We start from the raw sequence: 17,500 nt of genomic DNA, 5'->3' as shown, positions 1-17,500 counted from the left end.
GAAGTTTGAAACTCGCTGCCGCTAGAATGGTTGCGTCCAGTTCGCTTCGAGCCTTTGACAACAAAATCAATAATGCATAATCCTGGTCCAAGTCTAATAATCTATAATCCATAATCCTAATCCAAGTCTTTTACGCCCACTATACGTCCACTAAAAGTATACACGGCAATGTATGTAATGAACACAATTTTTATGTTTTCAGTACTACTTGCACACTGTTGCAAGTCACGTGGTGGATCAAGGCAACTTCAGAAGTAAGAAATGACAACTTTTACTGAAATATCAATGATCGCTATGCCTAGATACGCTAAGAATTTACTTGCCTAATTTTCTTTTGTCTTTTGCAGCACCGAGAGCGAATCCTCTTCGACATCAATGGAAGAAATGAAAGAAAATAAGGTAATTCCTAGCATAGTAAGGTGGTGGAAACGACTTTATCAGCGAGTGGGCGAAGCAAACAAATTTAAACAAAACTAAAGGTTCTTGTTAAGACCTTTTTTTTCGTACAAGTTAAAGTTTTAGTAACGGTGTTTTCCTGCTACTTGTATTTCAGTTTTTGGGGAACAGAATATAAAACAATGACCAAATGTCGAGATGCAGTTGAGGGATCACTGACAATTAAGGCGACACTAAATTGAAAAACAAAAAACCAACAAGAACGTGTCAATTAGGCCCTATCTCTTCTTCATGCATGTTCAGGTTTTTAATTTGTTTTGTTTTGTTTTTTTGGTTTTTGCTAATAACTTTTCTTTTCTTCAGGGCACAGATCCTTACGAAACAATAACTGAAATTGTAGAAATGCAATTAAACCATGGATACACAGACGAAGACGAGAGACAGCAGCAATGTAGTAGGCCAAAGTCCACTCCGGAATATCACGTTTACAATCACCTATTCGAAACACCTTTAAATTCGGGTTTTGGTGTGCATCCGCCGGTCAAAAATACGAAACAAGTTGGGCTGGTTAGGCCTACTAAATGGAGAGACATGGAACTGGATTCTGGTGAAGTTGGCACAACTCCTGCTCATGTCTATTCCCACCTTAATAAGAGCGATTCGTTCGCCAAGCGACAATCTTCAGCATTGGGAAGAATTTCAACCATGATTCCATCAAGATGCAATTGGGAAATTTCTCGAGACCGGCTTCAGCTACAAAGGATTATAGGTCGAGGGCAATTCGCGCTTATAAAGAAAGGCTTTGCTTTGAATGTTAATGAGAAGGGCGGCTGGGTACCAGTTGCAGTTAAAACTTTGAATTTTTATGAGGGTAAGGACACTACTCCATTTAAGAATTTCTTTACGCAACGGTTCAAAATAATGCGTTTGCACCATATGAAACCAAGACGCGCAGAATAAAAAGAAGCCGGTTTATCTCTCTGGAAATGCATTTCGAGAACAACTAACAAGAAAATAAGAATCTAGAACTTGTCACACACCAAAGTTACCCTTTCGGTATTTTCTTGAAAAGAGAGGAAAATTGAAATCCACATAAGTGAAGTCATAGATGACAACATATCATAAAGGATTTTTTACCTTGTCGAAAGTAAACTTCGCCATTTCTTTGGTTGTGCATTGCTATTTGTTCCAGCTAAGATTTCTTTACAAATCCTTAACAGTCAATCAGACGTTAAGATGGATTGCACGCGTTTTCAAGCATTAAGCATTGGCTCCAAGCACGCATTTTGTGTCACGATTGGCCAATTCATCTGATTTTCTTTCTCAGTAATGTAATTGATCATATTAATTACGGAAAACAAATGAAAAGTGCGGTGTCATTAAATATTATAATTATTCAATTTTTTTAAACATATATTTGCAGAGGAGGCCAATGAACTATACCGTAAAGATATGATGTCTGAACTTTCTCTGATGAAGCGGCTTTCGCCACATAAGAACGTGATACAGTTATTGGCCTGCATAACTGAATCAGGTATAACCCAGTTACACGCTGATCTTTTTGTCTGTTCTCTTTATCATTGTTGTCGTTGTAGATTGTTTGAATTGACAGTAACGCTTTCTGGAATTTATATGCGAACGCTACTGAGGATGTAAATTTTGCTCTGAGAAGCACATGCATTTGTCCTTTAACTCTACCAAACTTTGTTAAAGGACTCGGAAGAATGGCTCCTTCCGTCCAGTTGAGTTCAATTGTTAACTAACGTCGTTTTGTTTATTTGAATTCTTACTTTCTCTTCTCGGCCCCACAAGGAGGAAGCTTGAAATAATGTCGTGAATACAATTAGTTTTCAGGGTACCTTACTTGGGAAAGCCTGGTTTTCCCTTGCAACGAGTAAGCACAAGCAATAAGAGTGCTTATTTCACCTGGAAAACCGGGGGGGTTGACTCAAGCATAAGCACAAGTGCAAGGACCAAAATTTTTCCTTTTCTTTCCAATTGTACTTGCACTTATGCCTGCGTTGCTTGCATTGAGTGATTACGAAACACACCATAAGCACAAGGAAATTTGCTACGTCTGGCCAATTAAAGCACTAGCTCCAGATTCCCCGCGTCTGAGAAATTGGATGATGCCGTAGTTGATTTTGGTGCTTAAGTCGACGTTGGTTTTCACTAGCGTAAGCTACTTATGCTTGCGCATGTGCTTGTGTTGCGTCGCTAGTGAAGACCAGGCTTAAATGTTGAGCCGCGTTTAATAGCATTACAGCTTCCCGTTGTTGAAAACCCGATAAAGTGAATCCTCTTCGTCAAAAATTTGGCCCTTTCTCTTAACGTAGCCTTTTCACCTTAACTTCGCCCTGGTAACTAAAGCAGCTTTTCCGCTTTCAACCAGAGCCTCTCTGCGTAATCACAGAGTTCACGCCATTTGGAGACCTCTTGGGCTTCTTAAGAAAGAAACGCGGTCTTCAAGACGATTACTACCTTATGGACAACCTGCCGAGAAGAAGCCTTACCTCCAATCAACTGATGCAATTTGCTGGGGAGATCGCCGATGGAATGGCTCATTTAAGCTCAGCAAAGGTTTGCGAATCAGTGAAAAAGAGTCTCAGTTGATCATTTGAAAACATACAAATGTTTATCAACTCTATTTATGGAATATATAGATCATTCACCGAGATCTGGCGGCCAGGAATGTTCTGTTGGGCGATAACCTTACGTGCAAAGTAACAGATTTTGGAACGGCAAGGGACATTCGAGCACAAGACTTTTACCAGAAAAAGTCTGGGGCAAGTTATTGTTAATGCACTTTCGTTTTCGCTGTATGTAGCTAGTAAAAATCCATAAAGAAGTTTCTTTCAAAAAAAGAAATTGTGATGAGAAACAGATCAATGTGACACTTCAACACTTCAACGGCTTTTCAACAGTATATATCGATATGCAATTTTAGTGATGCGATTTTTTTGTTAACACAGGTGCATAGTTTCCATCCTTTTCAGGAGATGAAATTAAATTGCTTTAGTGCACTAATGTGGTTGCCACAACAGTATTTTGGGCGCTGATCGATACAAAGAGCAATGCGTGAATCTGCCTCTTCATGACACTGGGGACTTAAGGATCTAAGACGAAGGCGTCGACAACGAGATTTTTCTAACAATGAAGAAAACCCTATCCCACCTGAGCCCCAATTCTCTGATTTGCACTCAAACGATCGGTAACTAGCACAACCCCATTTTTATTTGGGAGTACCCCTGGATTCATTAACTGACTCTAATTTGAAATCGTGTTAACTAAATTTGAAAGAAAAGACAAAAATCATTTTGAGACATTAATATTTTCCATACCCTGTATCTTCCAGGGTCGTCTACCCATGAAATGGACAGCTATCGAGTCTCTATTACACGGACTTTACACCTCCAAAAGCGACGTGTGAGTGTTGACATTCGGCTTAGTTTCCTCTTTTCCTTTAAGCATCAGTCAAAAACATTTAAGTAACGACATAAGTTGATTTATGACAGCTGGAGGAAGCAAAAGGAGGATAAGAAGCGGGTATTGATAAGTGCTCAGTCCTCTAAGAAAGAACAAAAAGGGTGGAGACATTCTCTTTAAGTTTTTCAATTGTCCCACCGTCATTTGGTTTAAGAGAATTAACAAAAGAGGAGTCGTAAAGATAGTCGGATTCGTGATCATTCACAAAATCCATTGACAAAAAGCAATTAAAGGCTGCCTTCAGAAAGGTCAAGGTTAAGGCAGATACAAATCATTGATTGACATCTGATTCCTCCCTACAATATCATTGAACCTTATCACACAGCTCGAGAGAATCATGCATTTCATCAGATTGTTGACAAAGCGATTTTATGCTTGTTTTGTGCGTCAACAGGTGGAGCTTTGGAGTGGTCTTGTTTGAAATAGTCACCATGGGTAAGTAGTCTAAAAGAGCAACTTCTATCGCTTTAACACGAATTTCTCTTCATCACTCAAATTGACCAAACTAGTTGTTGCATTTGCAAGTGAAGTGGCGCGAGTGAGATGTGGAAGTATTGAGTAATATTTGTACAATTCTAAAGCTGGCAGTAGTATTTAGTACATTGAAACAATGATTTGAGACAACATTTTTTTATTAACTCAACTGCTCAAAAGATGTCTTATGACTGAATTATGAGACTGGATGGGATCGGATCCAGATTGTAAATCAATTTAGGAAAACGAGCTTTGGTGTTACCGATCTCGAAAGCGATCTTATTTTAATGGGAAGGCGTCGCTAATTCTTAGAAGACACCCTTCGTGTTAAAATGTCTAAGCTATTTGACTATCTAATGCTGTTACAACTTGAGCCAGTTTTGCTTAATGCAAATCTGCACTGCACGTTTCGACACTTTCGTGTCGTAGGAAGGGTGGAATGCCTTAATTTACGTTGGTATCCCAACTCCGACAAACTCTCACAAGACGCAAAACCTTATTGCGTAGTCTTCAAGAAAACCTCACTTCGTATGATGACACTGATTCAGTAGATTTTTCATCTGTAACTTCCAAGTAACTTGGGTTTTAGCACAGTTATGGATGGAAATACAACACTCAGTAGAAACCCACTGGTCAAAAGCCCTGTTTTTTCTTTTCAAATTATGTTTTTTTGCTCACAACTTACCCTCGTACTTATAATAATCTGATTTTCAAAACATCTATATAATTTTTGCATAAGAAACGCTGCACTGATGTACGAGAAAGCAATTACAACAAAGTTAACATACCTTTCTTGTCCTCAGGTGAGCCACAATTGCAGTATGTGTTCTCTGCCAAATTTCACTTATCTTTCCACTTGAATAAAACCTTGTCCTCCCCTTTTATGTCACAGTTAAAAAGCTTTGGCCAACAAAAATGTTCCTTGTATTAAGAAATCCCCGTTCTGTATGATTTACGTCACGTCTGAAATAATCAGATGAGCACGATTAAGTCTAAAGTCCATTTTTATGTAGCCCAAGTACACAAGTAGTTATGCAAACAAAAAAATGAACTTTGAAGCCATTAAAAAAGGTGATAAGGCACAAATGAAATCACAAAAAGCCCATATGTTTACCAAATTGTAAACAAAGCTAATTCGACTGAGGACGGTGGTTAAAATATGTATATCACAATGTTGTGTCCTGAATAGTTTCTTGTGACGTTATGCTTTGATTGACCTGGTAGATTCCGATGGCATTTTGCCGCGTTTTATACACGATGGCAGCTACCATAGAATGCAGAAAGGTATACATGACTTCTGAGGACGGTGAATGTGATGAAATTTACCTTATTTGGGAGAATTGTAAGTTCGTCGATCGTCTTTTTCCCTTCGTTCATGGACGTGTCGCCTTTTGAAGGCAAGAAACTCCATTGAATTTCGGCTATTATCTAAGGCTTTTTAAGCTGATATCGATAGTGCAGGGAGACTTGAATTGACGGTGATATGACGTTTACAAAAATAAGAAGGATAGAGTGGTACTTGTTTAAAACGCTGAACAAAAACAATCCATTTTTAAGATCGGATTTATGACCCGAGTATCGTCAAACCCAAAGAAAATCTTGCAAGATCTCGAATGGAAATGGAATTTGTTTACCCACGGAACACCTTAAGAGAGCTCAGCAGCTCGTTCAACGTGTGTCCGTGCATGCCGGATCAAATTGGAATTTGGCAGTGTTGGGAAGGTTATCATTGGAAAAATATCAGAAGATCAGGTTTTTGACCAAACACATCTTTTCCTTATAAAAGGTGGCTGTCCCTACCCTGACATGGAAGTACTAGAGTTGATAGACAGATTGGAGTCTGGTTACAGGATGGAAAAGCCACATCACATTGCTGATGAGTTGTGAGTTTTTGATAGAGAGGTTAAGGATGACGTTTACACCCTAAGGCAAACGTCGGAGTGAAATTAGGGTTTGCCAAAAATGTAAGAACCTTGCTTGATATTAGCTCATTTATGTCCTGTTAGCTCCAGATATCAAGCAACTTCTCAAGGGAACGAGACAAGTTAAAGTGAGAGAATTTTCACGCTTTTATGATAAGCAGGAAACTGCCGTTTCCCGTTGGCCGTAAACGTCATGCTTAAACCTCTCTTATATCATATGCTTTTGTCCGGCTGAAAAAACGTTCTACTAAAATTACAATTGACCTTGAAAAAGGCTCTGCCAAGTTTAGTTTTGCGGTCAAAAGTGAATACACTGAAATCATGTTCAATACATGTACTTCAATACGACGTGAAAAATTCCTGGAAATAGAACGAGAACTGGAGATATCAAATGAATTACAACGCGTAAAGCCTCGTGTGTTAAATTCGGCTTGGCGACGATTTTAAAACGAAAAGGTAGCAACTTGAGAAGATTAGACTTGAATTTTTTTCCATTTAAACTGTACACTCGTCAAATGGTAGTATGTATCATCGAAAAATACATCAAACATCCCCAGCGTCAATAGCGATTTGCGTAACTCGAATTTCGTGCTTCGAAGATACGTTCAGAAATAATTAACAGTTGAAGATCCTTTCGAAGGATCCGGCTAGTCTCTCAACCAGGGCTAACCACTGGCCACTGGACATTGACATGGGGAGCGGGTTAACACTAGTTTTCACGCACAGAGATTTTTTGTTTGGCTTGCCAAAAATACACCTTGCAGATAGGGGTGAAATGTTAGAATAACAAACACTCGTGAATGTGTCTGTACCTGGTCATGACTCAGCTACAGTTGTACAGTAAGAAAACATGTCTCGTCTCCTTGTTTCCCCGCGTTTCTGTATAAAACCAGAGAACTTGGTAAACACGTCATTTCTTTTGTTATCGTTCTTTTCCGATAATTATTATTATATTTGTATATGTCACAAATGATACTTAACAGTTTTCCATTGATTACGGAAAAGACTAACATGATACCACCGGTTGTTCGAAGCCTGGTTAACGCTAACCGTTGGTTAAGAGGTATCAAAACCTTTAGGTTCCTATGGTATTTAACGCTGGTTAGCTCTAACCATGCTTCGAGTAACCCGGGCCTGTTCGATTTATCTACTTCATTATAATAACGAATCATGAACTGATATGTAACTTCTTCAGATTTCGGACAATTTTCCATTGAAAACAAACAAGTTTGAAACCAATGGCAAGTATACTGTGAGTCAGAAAGCAATTTTCAGTTAATGCTAAACATTTTGCAGGTATAATGTTATGCTCTCTTGTTGGAGTGAGAACCTGGATATGAGACCTACATTTCTACAGTTGCAGTCCATTTTAAATCAACTCGCCACGAAGAACCAGGTATAGTAATCGTATCCTCTGAGAGCCTCGCCTGTTTCGAGTTCCTTAATACCCCTTAACGATCTTTAGAACGGTATAGGCAATAATGAGTAGTAAAAAGTCTGAAGTTTACATATCCGATAGAGTTAAAGACCTTAAAATAAAACATATCAAACCGATTAGTGTTAATATTGTCTTTTAAAAAGAGGGAGAAAACCTTAAGTTATTTAGATTTATTTCTCATTTATTTTTTTTTTTGTTTCTGTTTCTTGTTGTTTTTGTTTTGAAGAACGCGATTATATCTCGCTTCTGAAACGCAAAGCTGACCTAGTTCAAACGCAATATTGTAGTTGCGGCCTACGGCTTTATCCACGTCAATTTGTGGCCTGCATGCCAAGTACGAGGATCATAAATTGACCTAGAAACACAAGGAGCCATAACTAAAAATACGGACTCATATAATCGTCACCGCATTTTCTAGCGGTCGTTTCTCTCCCTCGACCACCGGAAATACGTCAGCGTTCGCACGGGGTCATAACTCGAGCTAGAAAGTAAACCATGACGTTAACTCCGTCAAGTGGGCAGTGATTCTACAACATCCGGGATGCCGTCCTCTAAAGAGATATGATAGACCTTTCAACAACGAGATCAGACAGGGCACTGGGAGCAGAGGAGGGTTTCTCGAACGCCCCTGGTCTGTGGACTTAAAACAGTTTTCCCTGTCAAGTCTCGTATTTATTTCTAACGCATTGTGCATTCTGGTTGCCAAGTTTGGATCACTTGAATGAAAATAACCGAAACCACAAAAATTTGCCGAACAAAATTATGGTTGAAATTAATAAAACAGGTAAATTATGCCTGCTTTATTTCCGTTCTCTCGTCTAACGCACGCAATGTCTGTTATCTCTTTGTTAGGATTGTATCGACCTCAGACTTTATGACGGGGAGCTCTATCAGAACATCCAAACACCGTCAAGATAAAGCTGATCTTGTAAAGCAAATTTTCGACGAAAGTTAACATTATGACCACCACAGCTTAGCTTTGCCTTATTCCGATAACGTTGCTATGTTGCTTTTATTGGTCAAAAGAAGAGTATGTTATATAGTAAGGGGTCTGGATATTTTTTCTTAGTCTAACGGCGCTCTCCTTTTGTCAAAACTGGCTTGTCAGACCCGTCAGTTTTCGAAAGAAAATGCAACAATTTGAGAAGGAACACCGTGCATGATAATCCTTCGCATTCTTCCGGAGGAGTGTATATAATCCTCGAAGTGTGTTAATTTGAAGGCGTTGTAGAGTTAGTCCTTTTAAATGCCCGGTCTGACCGGTCAGTTCTGTCAAATGGAAAGCGTCCTTAGTTTAGTATGGTCAAAGCAGAAAAGCTCATTTGTCACTTGCTTTGATGCCACATGGGCCAAAACTCACAAAGAAGCTCTGACTAGAAAAAGTCCACAGAAAGGTTGTTGAAGACGTGAACAAGCAGGACCTGGTCCCGGTGCTTGTAAAAACGTTTTTTTTTTTCACTTACGATAGCTTACGTTGTTTTAGATATATTTTGAAAAAAGCGTACGAAGAGAAATATCTAACAAAAATTGAAGGAAAACTGAAGATGAAAATTTAACAAAAGATTTTCCACTTCGTCAGTGATGATGGAGAGATTTTTAAGAAGCCAACCGATAAGATCTAATCAAGAGCAAAAACTCAATTTTGCGAAGAACCTTTCATTTTTACCCCTCATGATCAAGCAATGGAGCAGACTTCTTCATCGGATTAAGTCCAGATTAAACGCAGATTAAATGGAACTCTTGGGTTTACTCCGGCACCTACAAACGTCACTGAGACTGCACACTACAAAATGCGCGTCCGTCAGTGAATAATTGGTGTCAATAATTCAAACCTGAAACGGATATATTCTTCTGATTCTTGAACTCCATGGTCCTCGCAGTAGAAAGATGTAGCAATAAGATGAAGAAAAGCAAAACTCTAACCAGAAACCTCATGATTTCTTTGTATCATTTTTCTAACTTACCAATGACTGTTTATTTACATTAAATCGCGGAAAAGTACATTCATTTTGACCGGACTGGTCTTACTACTGAATGCAAAACATTTATGTAAACATTAAACGGCCGTCTGCTTACATAGTGCATGACAGCATTTGATAGCCAAATTCGACCTAAATCGTTGTACTAATGAGAGTTGCAAAAGAAAATGGGGACCTTTAGACGAAAATTCATTTTTACGTATTATATGCTTCTGAAGAAAACATATTGGCTGTCGATATACGAGCTGTAATTTTGTTACTTCCATTTTTGCGAGCTCGTTAAGCGGGAGAACAATATGATAGAATTATCACTGTTGTAATTGTGATAGATCTGCAATCTTAATAAAAGGTTTATTAAATAACGTGAAGAGAAAAGAGACACTAGTATACTACGTGAAGCCAATAAAATAATACCATACAAGTAGATACGACTTTTTCAGTTAAGGGCATTCAACAATAATCCTTTCCTCTCTAAAGACTCCTTCGCAGACGTTCTCAAGTTAACGCCGTTTTCGTTAGTGCAAAGTTGTATTTTGCAATGGCGTTCTTATCGACGTCATCGTCGTAGATCTTAAAGACCCTATTATATAGTTGTTTCATCTAGACACGCAGCGCGCTAAAATGATCACGAACATCCCTAAGAGGGTTTCTTGTTGTTTTCTTGTTAGTGAAAGTCTATATCTTTCAGAGAACTTTTCGTAACTCTCTTTTGTTTACTCTCTTCCCACATTGTGCCTACGAACGGAGCATATCACAACGGTCGAGGTGTGGAAGTACAACACAAAAAAACACTGAAGCACCTTTCTCCCTCTGTACCACCAAATCGATAAAAATCCGCAAAATCATCGGGAATGACTCTGTTTGTTCGAAGTCTCCTACTCTTATTCTAAAAACAGAACTGTGTTTGCACATGTATATTTGAAATACAGATAAACAAATCCATGGAAAGGTCAAACTCAGTAGGGAACTTTACACAGCGGTCAACTGAAGTTCCTGCATCCTTGATCCATGGGTTTAATTTAATTGGAAAAAGTAAACAAACTGTATGCTATTAGCATGTTAAAAACGCTTACAAGAGGACGCGTACGACAGTTTTACAATGTACTAATTACTGTAAACAGTTGAAGAAAAGCAAGGTATAGATCGGCTTCCCGCTTCAAATGCTCGAAATGCGGAACTGTGACATCACATTTACTATCAGTACCACGAATTCTACGAACTACCACCGATCTGTGACTGGACTAAATGCACGAAATACGGTGACGATTTAGCGAAAGAATGGCGCGGCAGAGCGTATTCTTCACATTCCTTCATCTCGTAGCAGTGACTACAGTCCACTTCAAAGAAGCTTCGGCGCTCCAAACATTACACATCGGGGCGTTTTTTCCATTCAATGTAACCAACGCAAGAGAGGAAACCATGAAAGCAGATTTGATACTGCCAATGGTTAACATGGCTATTAAAGATATTGAAAGTAAAGATATCTTGCCGGGATATCGACTGCAACTTTATGTCAATGACACACAGGTAAGACGAATGGTCAAAGCAGGGGCGACTCAAGCTTCGGTAAGATCGTAGCCACCAATACAGTTTCCTAAAAAGCTTGTACATAACTGCAATGAAGTGCTATAAACAATAGCTTTCACCTGCATTATTCCTAATCTTCAGATACAATTTACCACATTTTCAAATAATGGCTGGATGAGTACAAAAAAGTAACCAAGACAATGAAATACGACGTGACACACACTATAAACACGATGCACTTGACAACACACAGTTATTTAATTCTGCCTCCGAAAAATGCCAGGCTGTGTGTTCGTTACCCTATCCTTTGGACAAACCTAGACGAGAGCGTTGACGAAACAAGTGCCCGGGCAAGTGACAGCGGTTATTGTCAACAACGCCACGCACTCGATTAATTATAGGGAGTATGTGAACAAGCGTTTTCGAGCGACAGCCGTAGAAACCGATGTGAGGCGTATTCTTTTTTGTTGCCGAGTATTTCAACTCCTAAAGAAAGGTTTGCTTGAAAACTGAGTGCCTCCACTATCCTACTGAGAATATGTAGAGTCTATCGCTGGTTGTTTGACATGACAGATCCGAAAGCGCACACTTTTCCTGAGACATTTATACGGAAGAAACCAAAGAAACCAGACCAGAAGCGGCCGATTACCGATTTAAACAAAGCCTTACTTAGACCGCGGGTTAAGACGATCAATACCAAGAAGTGAGCTGTTTGAAGTAGATAAAGGCTTTTCTCCTCCCCCCCTATCCCCTTCTCGTTTATGACAACGAACAACTGACAAAGATGACACTAATTTTGAACGCGGGTTTGTTGAATACTTGCTACACCCTGCCTATGTAACTGGTCCCGGCTAGTTGAATTCACACATCTTGCCTCGAAAGTGTTGGTTTGACAAGAGTGATGTGCACTTTTTTGCCTGTGTGACGTAACACCCCAACTGGTAACACGGCAGAGACTGATAGATAACTAGCGCAAAAAAGCCAATCTCCTTAAAATCAACCCGCTTTAATATACGAGTGTAATGAGTAGAGCCGTTCCTTGAGGGGTGGAGTCCATTTAAGCACGTAAAGCTCCACGAAATTTTGTTCTCCTGAATGTTGTGATGCCAGCTGAAGAGATCATTGTAAAACCAGTGGGGAACTAATGATCCTGATGAAAGAACAAAGGTGACTCTCGTTACTGAAACACTAATGTGCGATGATAATATCTCTTAATCTTCTTTCCGACCATGGATATTCATTATTCACAACTTAAGATCCATTTAACGGGCTTGAAATATCTCCTCGAGCATATTTGGAAAAACTCCGTCTGGCTTCTAAGAGGAGTATAATCTGTGACGAGGAGTGGCACCCATGACATTCCGATTATTAGTTCGTGAGTGTATTGAGATGAGAAGTCTCGTGGGAACTAGGTCATCACACTAGATTCGGAGGACGGAAAGTCCGATCCGCGTACTGCAAGAACTAAAATATCCAAAAGTGGCGCATGGCAGTCTGACAACTATTGTAAAAGGAGATATTTCAAGCCCGTTAAATGGATCTTAAGTTGTGAATAATGAATATCCATGGTCGGAAAGAAGATTAAGAGATATTATTATCGCACATTAGTATTTCAGTAACGAGAAGAAAACCTTCTCAGCAAACGTTTCTGAGTCTTAGGCAAATATTACCAAACCCTGTTGTTACTGCAAGTAAAACGAAAAGAATTGTAATCTGATTGAGGCAGTGAGTCTGCTGCGACATTTGAAGAAAAGCGTCCGGAAAAAAAAATTTTGTATAAGAAGCGTGCATAGAATCGACAACTAACTATACTTTTTCGTTTCATCTTAGTGTAGAACTGATCACGCATCGCGAGCTCTATTTGAACTGATCCACAAAGAACCAACGAAGATAGCATTGCTTGGTGCGGGCTGTTCAGCTGTATCCGAGAGGATAGCAGAGGAAGCCAAGATTTGGAATCTCGTTATGGTAAATAGTTAAAAGCCAAGAAAGAATCTGTCAGTACAAAACCAGTGCTTTGCAATTAAAGTAGGCTTTTGCCATCTCAGCATTATTCTACACTCGTCTGTTTTTCTGCCAGTTTTAGTGGGCTTTAGAGCCGCTGAGTTGACTCGCTGTTCCTGGATGAAAATCCCATGTACCCTTTTGTAGGCTTCATATAGTGTAGTTACCAGGTGAAATCAGTGCCAGGTTTCTTTGCAGCTTTAGGCTCATTTGTGAGAATCGCGAGTACGCGCCAAGTATTCACATTGCCGCGTTAATCGTATAATATAATTGGTTCTTCAATGAGACGCTCTTCGATAAAATTTCAATTTCTTCCTATTTTTCCTTCCTTTTCTTTTTGTAATAATTTCATTGATAGACTTCCCATCTATTTACGAAGCTTAATCTGCACAATATTAGAAGACACGTTTGTCGCTCAATCAGCCTAATTAAAGAAATCTCTATTGGTTGGACATGTTCCCGACAACGACAATCGCAACCAGGAGCCCATGTTGACTACTGCTCAAATAAATAATCTGACAACGCTTTCACTTTCCCAGGGCTATGCCCAAACTTCAACAGATTTCCGTTGTGAAACACCATGACGCTGGTTTTTGAAACGCCGCCGGCGAGAAGGCCTTCGAGCAGCGTTACAATTCTGTCAACTTTGTGGGTTGCAAAAGAAAGTTGCAGAAAGGAAATTCTGGAATACACGAAGATTTTGTAGGAATCGTTCAGCAAGCGGCACTGTAGACAACGAGTGCAAACCTGATTTCCGAATTTTGGAAGTGGCGAAAATGAAGCTTCCCCATGTCTTCCTTATTTCGCTATTGCTCCGCATTTTGCGCGCCTACAAAATTCGGGCTCCGAAAACCCAAAAGTTTACGCCTAAGTTCAGTGAGATTGGAGAAGGTGGAGAACAAATACTCGGGCCGTCAAGTATCCCTATGAGATATATGATCGACAGCTTGTTGAGAAGATACGAACGAATCAGGAATCCTACATAATCAAGACCCGGGTCTACATACAAATTACTTTTCATCCGATTGAAATTTGACGATACTTAATATCTTGACCGCCGCAGGAAATCGCTTCCTTAATCTCAAACTCCTTCTCTAGCCGGAACCTGGTGTGGAAAACGTTCTGTTTTTTAAAGGATTAAAAGTTTGTTTAAAGTTAACCAAGAAAACTTAAGATTTTAGTCCAAACAGACAGAGATGTGGTGGTTGCACAAGACAAGTTTCATTAAACCGTGCGACCAGACTTTCAGAGCTTAATTAATGCTTTTGTCTATCCGGCATAAACTCAGACAACTTGGATAATTTATCACTTCCTACAAACAGCTTCCTCTCTGTCATCAGAAAACGGCCTGACGTTAAGAAAGAGTTTGGCTAGTCGAATTCACACAAAACAGAATGAACAAATAAATTGAAACTATAGAAATAAATTCCTTTCAAAGATGGACCCTTCTAGTCAAAGCGAAGGCGCAGGATCCATGTGGATCTAACCAGAAAACTGCAATGTGGATGTTTCTAATGAAACGATGCATAACAGATTTTACTAGATAGGTTGGCATATTGACGATCCCTCGCTTTCCGCCATTGGGTCCAGGCTTCTTTTCCCAGGCTCTGCTTTATCTTCGTGGGTTGAGTTTGTTGTGATCTCTCGTCTGTTCCGAGAGGTCTTTCTCTGGGTACTCTGGTTTTCCCTTCCAGGATCAACCACCTTTAGCTTAGTAAATGAGTACAGTCTCCCCAATTTGATGAGCTTTTGTGCACAGCTATACAACTAAGCTTGTGACTTATATAAAGTGATTGTTATCAACCAATACGGAACAAAACACGTTTTTGAAAAAATGTTTGATCAAACATTTGCCAGGTTATCTCCTTTTATTTGCATTTAAACAATGCTTTAATTATGCAGCTAAGGAATTGAGAAGAAGACTGACAAGAAAAACTGACTGAGAGTGAATTTATAAATTTGAAAGAGGGATGCAAATATTGTTCACAAAACAAAATTGGTATTTCCAGATCCAAAAAATTATTGAATTGGATTACTGGTGTGAAAGCACTACTTCCAGATTAGACCATTTGAACGACAGATAGATGAGCCAAACATAATGGGCGAGGGGACCACTTGCTGGGCCTTAGAAATCTATGTGCATATGATGCAAAAGCAACGCCTCAAAGCAGATTAAGAAGTTAATTAATATGAGACCTAATAGTCTGAGTGGACAATTCAGCTACAAACTCTAGATACTAAATTCCATTTTTAACTTGACAATTTTCCGATCTGTCATCAGTTTTAATCATACTCACGTGTTCAAGGAGGAAATGAATTTTTAACCAATCAGATCAAAAGCAAGGTAAAAATCGGCCGTGATAATGAATTTTGCGATATATAATCGCTGACAAGTTATTGGGACTTGAACCTCAACCTATATCAATAGGGTAAACAGCTCAGTTTCGAAAGCATGCGTGAATTGAAATCTCGACTTTCCGAATTATTTTATTTCTCAAGTCATTTACTCAAACAAGTGCCAAGGGGTAGTCTCAAGATTTCACGATAGCATCTGCAAGTCAAGAGCAAATATTTTGAATCTTCAGTCAATGATGTCAAACGCCAGTCAAAGTTTATTCTCAATGGCTGCTTCCGCAAAGGCGTGCGAAGACTTTCCACTAAGGGTCAATGCCGTTCCGTACAGCCCCGACAGCAAGACGTTCACAGTGACCTTGTTTACATGTGTCTTCACCGGATTAGTGTGTCCCGGTGCCGTCGCCGCAAATGTACTGGTTTTCATGGGCATTTTGCGCAAATCTGAGCTTCGCAACGTGTACAATACGTCTATTCTGTTCCTCACCGCATCGGACATTTTAAAAGCCTTTATTCCTATGCCAACATTTATCGTGTACCAAGGGACCAAGTTGACGAAACCACAAAAAGACTTCTCTTGCACTGCTTTGGTGTTTTACACCTTTACAACATATCTCTTCACTGGCCTTTCGGTACTAACTATTACACTAATAACACTGGAGAGATATCTTGCAATATTCCATCCATACAGATATCGCAATCACGTCACCAAGCGTCGAATTGCTGTCACAATTTCTATATCATGGATTTTATGGATCGCGTTCATCACACAAGCTCGGCTCTCACCCATTGCAAGTACAGGCATGTATAGCGCCATAGCAGCTTCCATGTTAATTCCCTGCATTTTGCTGACCTTCATCGTTTACTGTAAGGTGTACGTGTTGACAAAGCGTGTGCGCTTGTCCATAGGCCATGAGTTATCAACTCCGCGGAACGCAGAGGATATTCAAGAAACCAAATCCTCCAGAACCGTAGCATACTTAGCGGGGGTGGTGGTGCTTTGTTTTGTGCCAACACTTGCTCTTGTTGTTGTGCACCAAACGCAAGCCGTCAGCCAGAATTACCTTTATCACCTACTGTATCCTCTCACAGATACGGCAGTACTGCTTACGCCCATTTTCGACCCGATAATCTACGTACTACGAAGTAACAATGTCAGAAGCAGTCTCTGCGAGTTGCTGTGGCAGAGAAACACGTCAAGACTTTCGAGTCGCGTAAGAGTGTTCACAGGAACAGCAACGACGAGCCTTTAAATGACTCTGCAGCAATCATTTGTCTAATCGTAGCTTTACCAGTAATCGTAGCAATGAACTACTGAAACAACATATCATGCATGTACTCTGCAGACTGATTCAGTTACACGTGCAAACGTTTTACGACAAAGTTACCATTTCTTTTTGAGAGCAAAGCTACGGTTTACCTCTTCCCGGTGGTAATGTTTTGTTTCAGTTTTGCGACAAATTTGAATTGGCTCTTTGAATCTTTGCTTGACTTGTGGGTTGGTGTTTTCTCCCTTTTTTTAGTTAAGACAGTTTTTCTTCAGCTTTAAATTATTTAACTTATCTTTAACTGTAGTTTTTCAAAAAAACCGATCTATGCCACATATAAAGCCCTTATCCCGAGTCTATCAATCTAAATGTTCCTGTTTGTTTTTGAGGTGCACGTTTAAAAAATTCTGGTAATGATGAGGCCACCCATAGAATCGAGTTCCTTTCGATTAAGCTGTTTACCTAAGAAAAAGCAATATCAAAAGCGTTGGAACGCAGTGTCAAATTCAAAGATTCTCAAGAGTATTTTATGGTTTTTTGCCAAAATTCTCTTGCACTGTGGAGACTAATCTAATTTAATCTTGTTACTGAATGCCACGGCTAATCATGAGACGATGATACGTAACTGGATCAATCATCCTGGCTCGCTGTCTT

The 17,500-nt window shown here is 39.6% G+C and overlaps 4 protein-coding genes across 8 annotated transcripts in view; 3 read left to right on the top strand and 1 right to left on the bottom strand.

Annotated features, from left to right (window-relative positions):
• LOC138030316 (vesicular glutamate transporter 2-like) overlaps nt 1-6,128 on the bottom strand; it is a 117,347-nt gene extending 111,219 nt beyond the window's left edge. Inside the window, exons 1-2 of one of the 2 annotated variants that reach the window (XM_068878227.1) lie at nt 5,683-6,128; nt 5,145-5,319 (exon numbers count right to left, since the gene is read on the bottom strand). The gene's annotated coding sequence lies outside the window, so the exon portion shown is untranslated. Of the gene's footprint in view, nt 1-5,144 lie in introns of both variants that reach the window. The other variant, XM_068878228.1, reaches the window with a different exon arrangement.
• LOC138030803 (uncharacterized) overlaps nt 1-10,119 on the top strand; it is a 40,469-nt gene extending 30,350 nt beyond the window's left edge. The window contains exons 20-30 of the mRNA XM_068878676.1: nt 203-254; nt 348-399; nt 760-1,267; nt 1,820-1,930; nt 2,789-2,976; nt 3,060-3,182; nt 3,752-3,822; nt 4,277-4,317; nt 6,143-6,239; nt 7,575-7,674; nt 8,569-10,119. Coding sequence (XP_068734777.1) covers nt 203-254; nt 348-399; nt 760-1,267; nt 1,820-1,930; nt 2,789-2,976; nt 3,060-3,182; nt 3,752-3,822; nt 4,277-4,317; nt 6,143-6,239; nt 7,575-7,674; nt 8,569-8,634 — 1,409 coding nt within the window. The 3' untranslated portion in view covers nt 8,635-10,119. The remainder of the gene's footprint in view (nt 1-202; nt 255-347; nt 400-759; nt 1,268-1,819; nt 1,931-2,788; nt 2,977-3,059; nt 3,183-3,751; nt 3,823-4,276; nt 4,318-6,142; nt 6,240-7,574; nt 7,675-8,568) is intronic.
• A 697-nt stretch (nt 10,120-10,816) lies between these two features.
• The window catches only part of LOC138028573 (gamma-aminobutyric acid type B receptor subunit 2-like), a 32,091-nt gene continuing 25,407 nt past the window's right edge, over nt 10,817-17,500 (top strand). For 3 of the 4 annotated variants that reach the window (XM_068876167.1, XM_068876166.1, XM_068876165.1), the window contains exons 1-2: nt 10,817-11,222; nt 13,053-13,190. In XM_068876167.1, the coding sequence (XP_068732268.1) occupies nt 10,974-11,222; nt 13,053-13,190 (387 nt within the window). In that variant the 5' untranslated portion in view covers nt 10,817-10,973. The remainder of the gene's footprint in view (nt 11,223-13,052; nt 13,191-17,500) is intronic. The other variant, XM_068876168.1, reaches the window with a different exon arrangement.
• On the top strand, nt 15,156-17,483 carry LOC138028575 (adrenocorticotropic hormone receptor-like). The gene has a single exon (XM_068876170.1). It carries the CDS (start codon nt 15,815-15,817, stop codon nt 16,829-16,831), a length of 1,017 nt encoding a protein of 338 aa, XP_068732271.1. The 5' UTR covers nt 15,156-15,814; the 3' UTR covers nt 16,832-17,483.

This window comes from Montipora capricornis, chromosome 13 (assembly GCF_036669925.1).
Source record: "Montipora capricornis isolate CH-2021 chromosome 13, ASM3666992v2, whole genome shotgun sequence".
Lineage (NCBI taxonomy): Eukaryota > Metazoa > Cnidaria > Anthozoa > Scleractinia > Acroporidae > Montipora > Montipora capricornis.
This window is presented reverse-complemented; position numbering and strand designations above follow the sequence as displayed.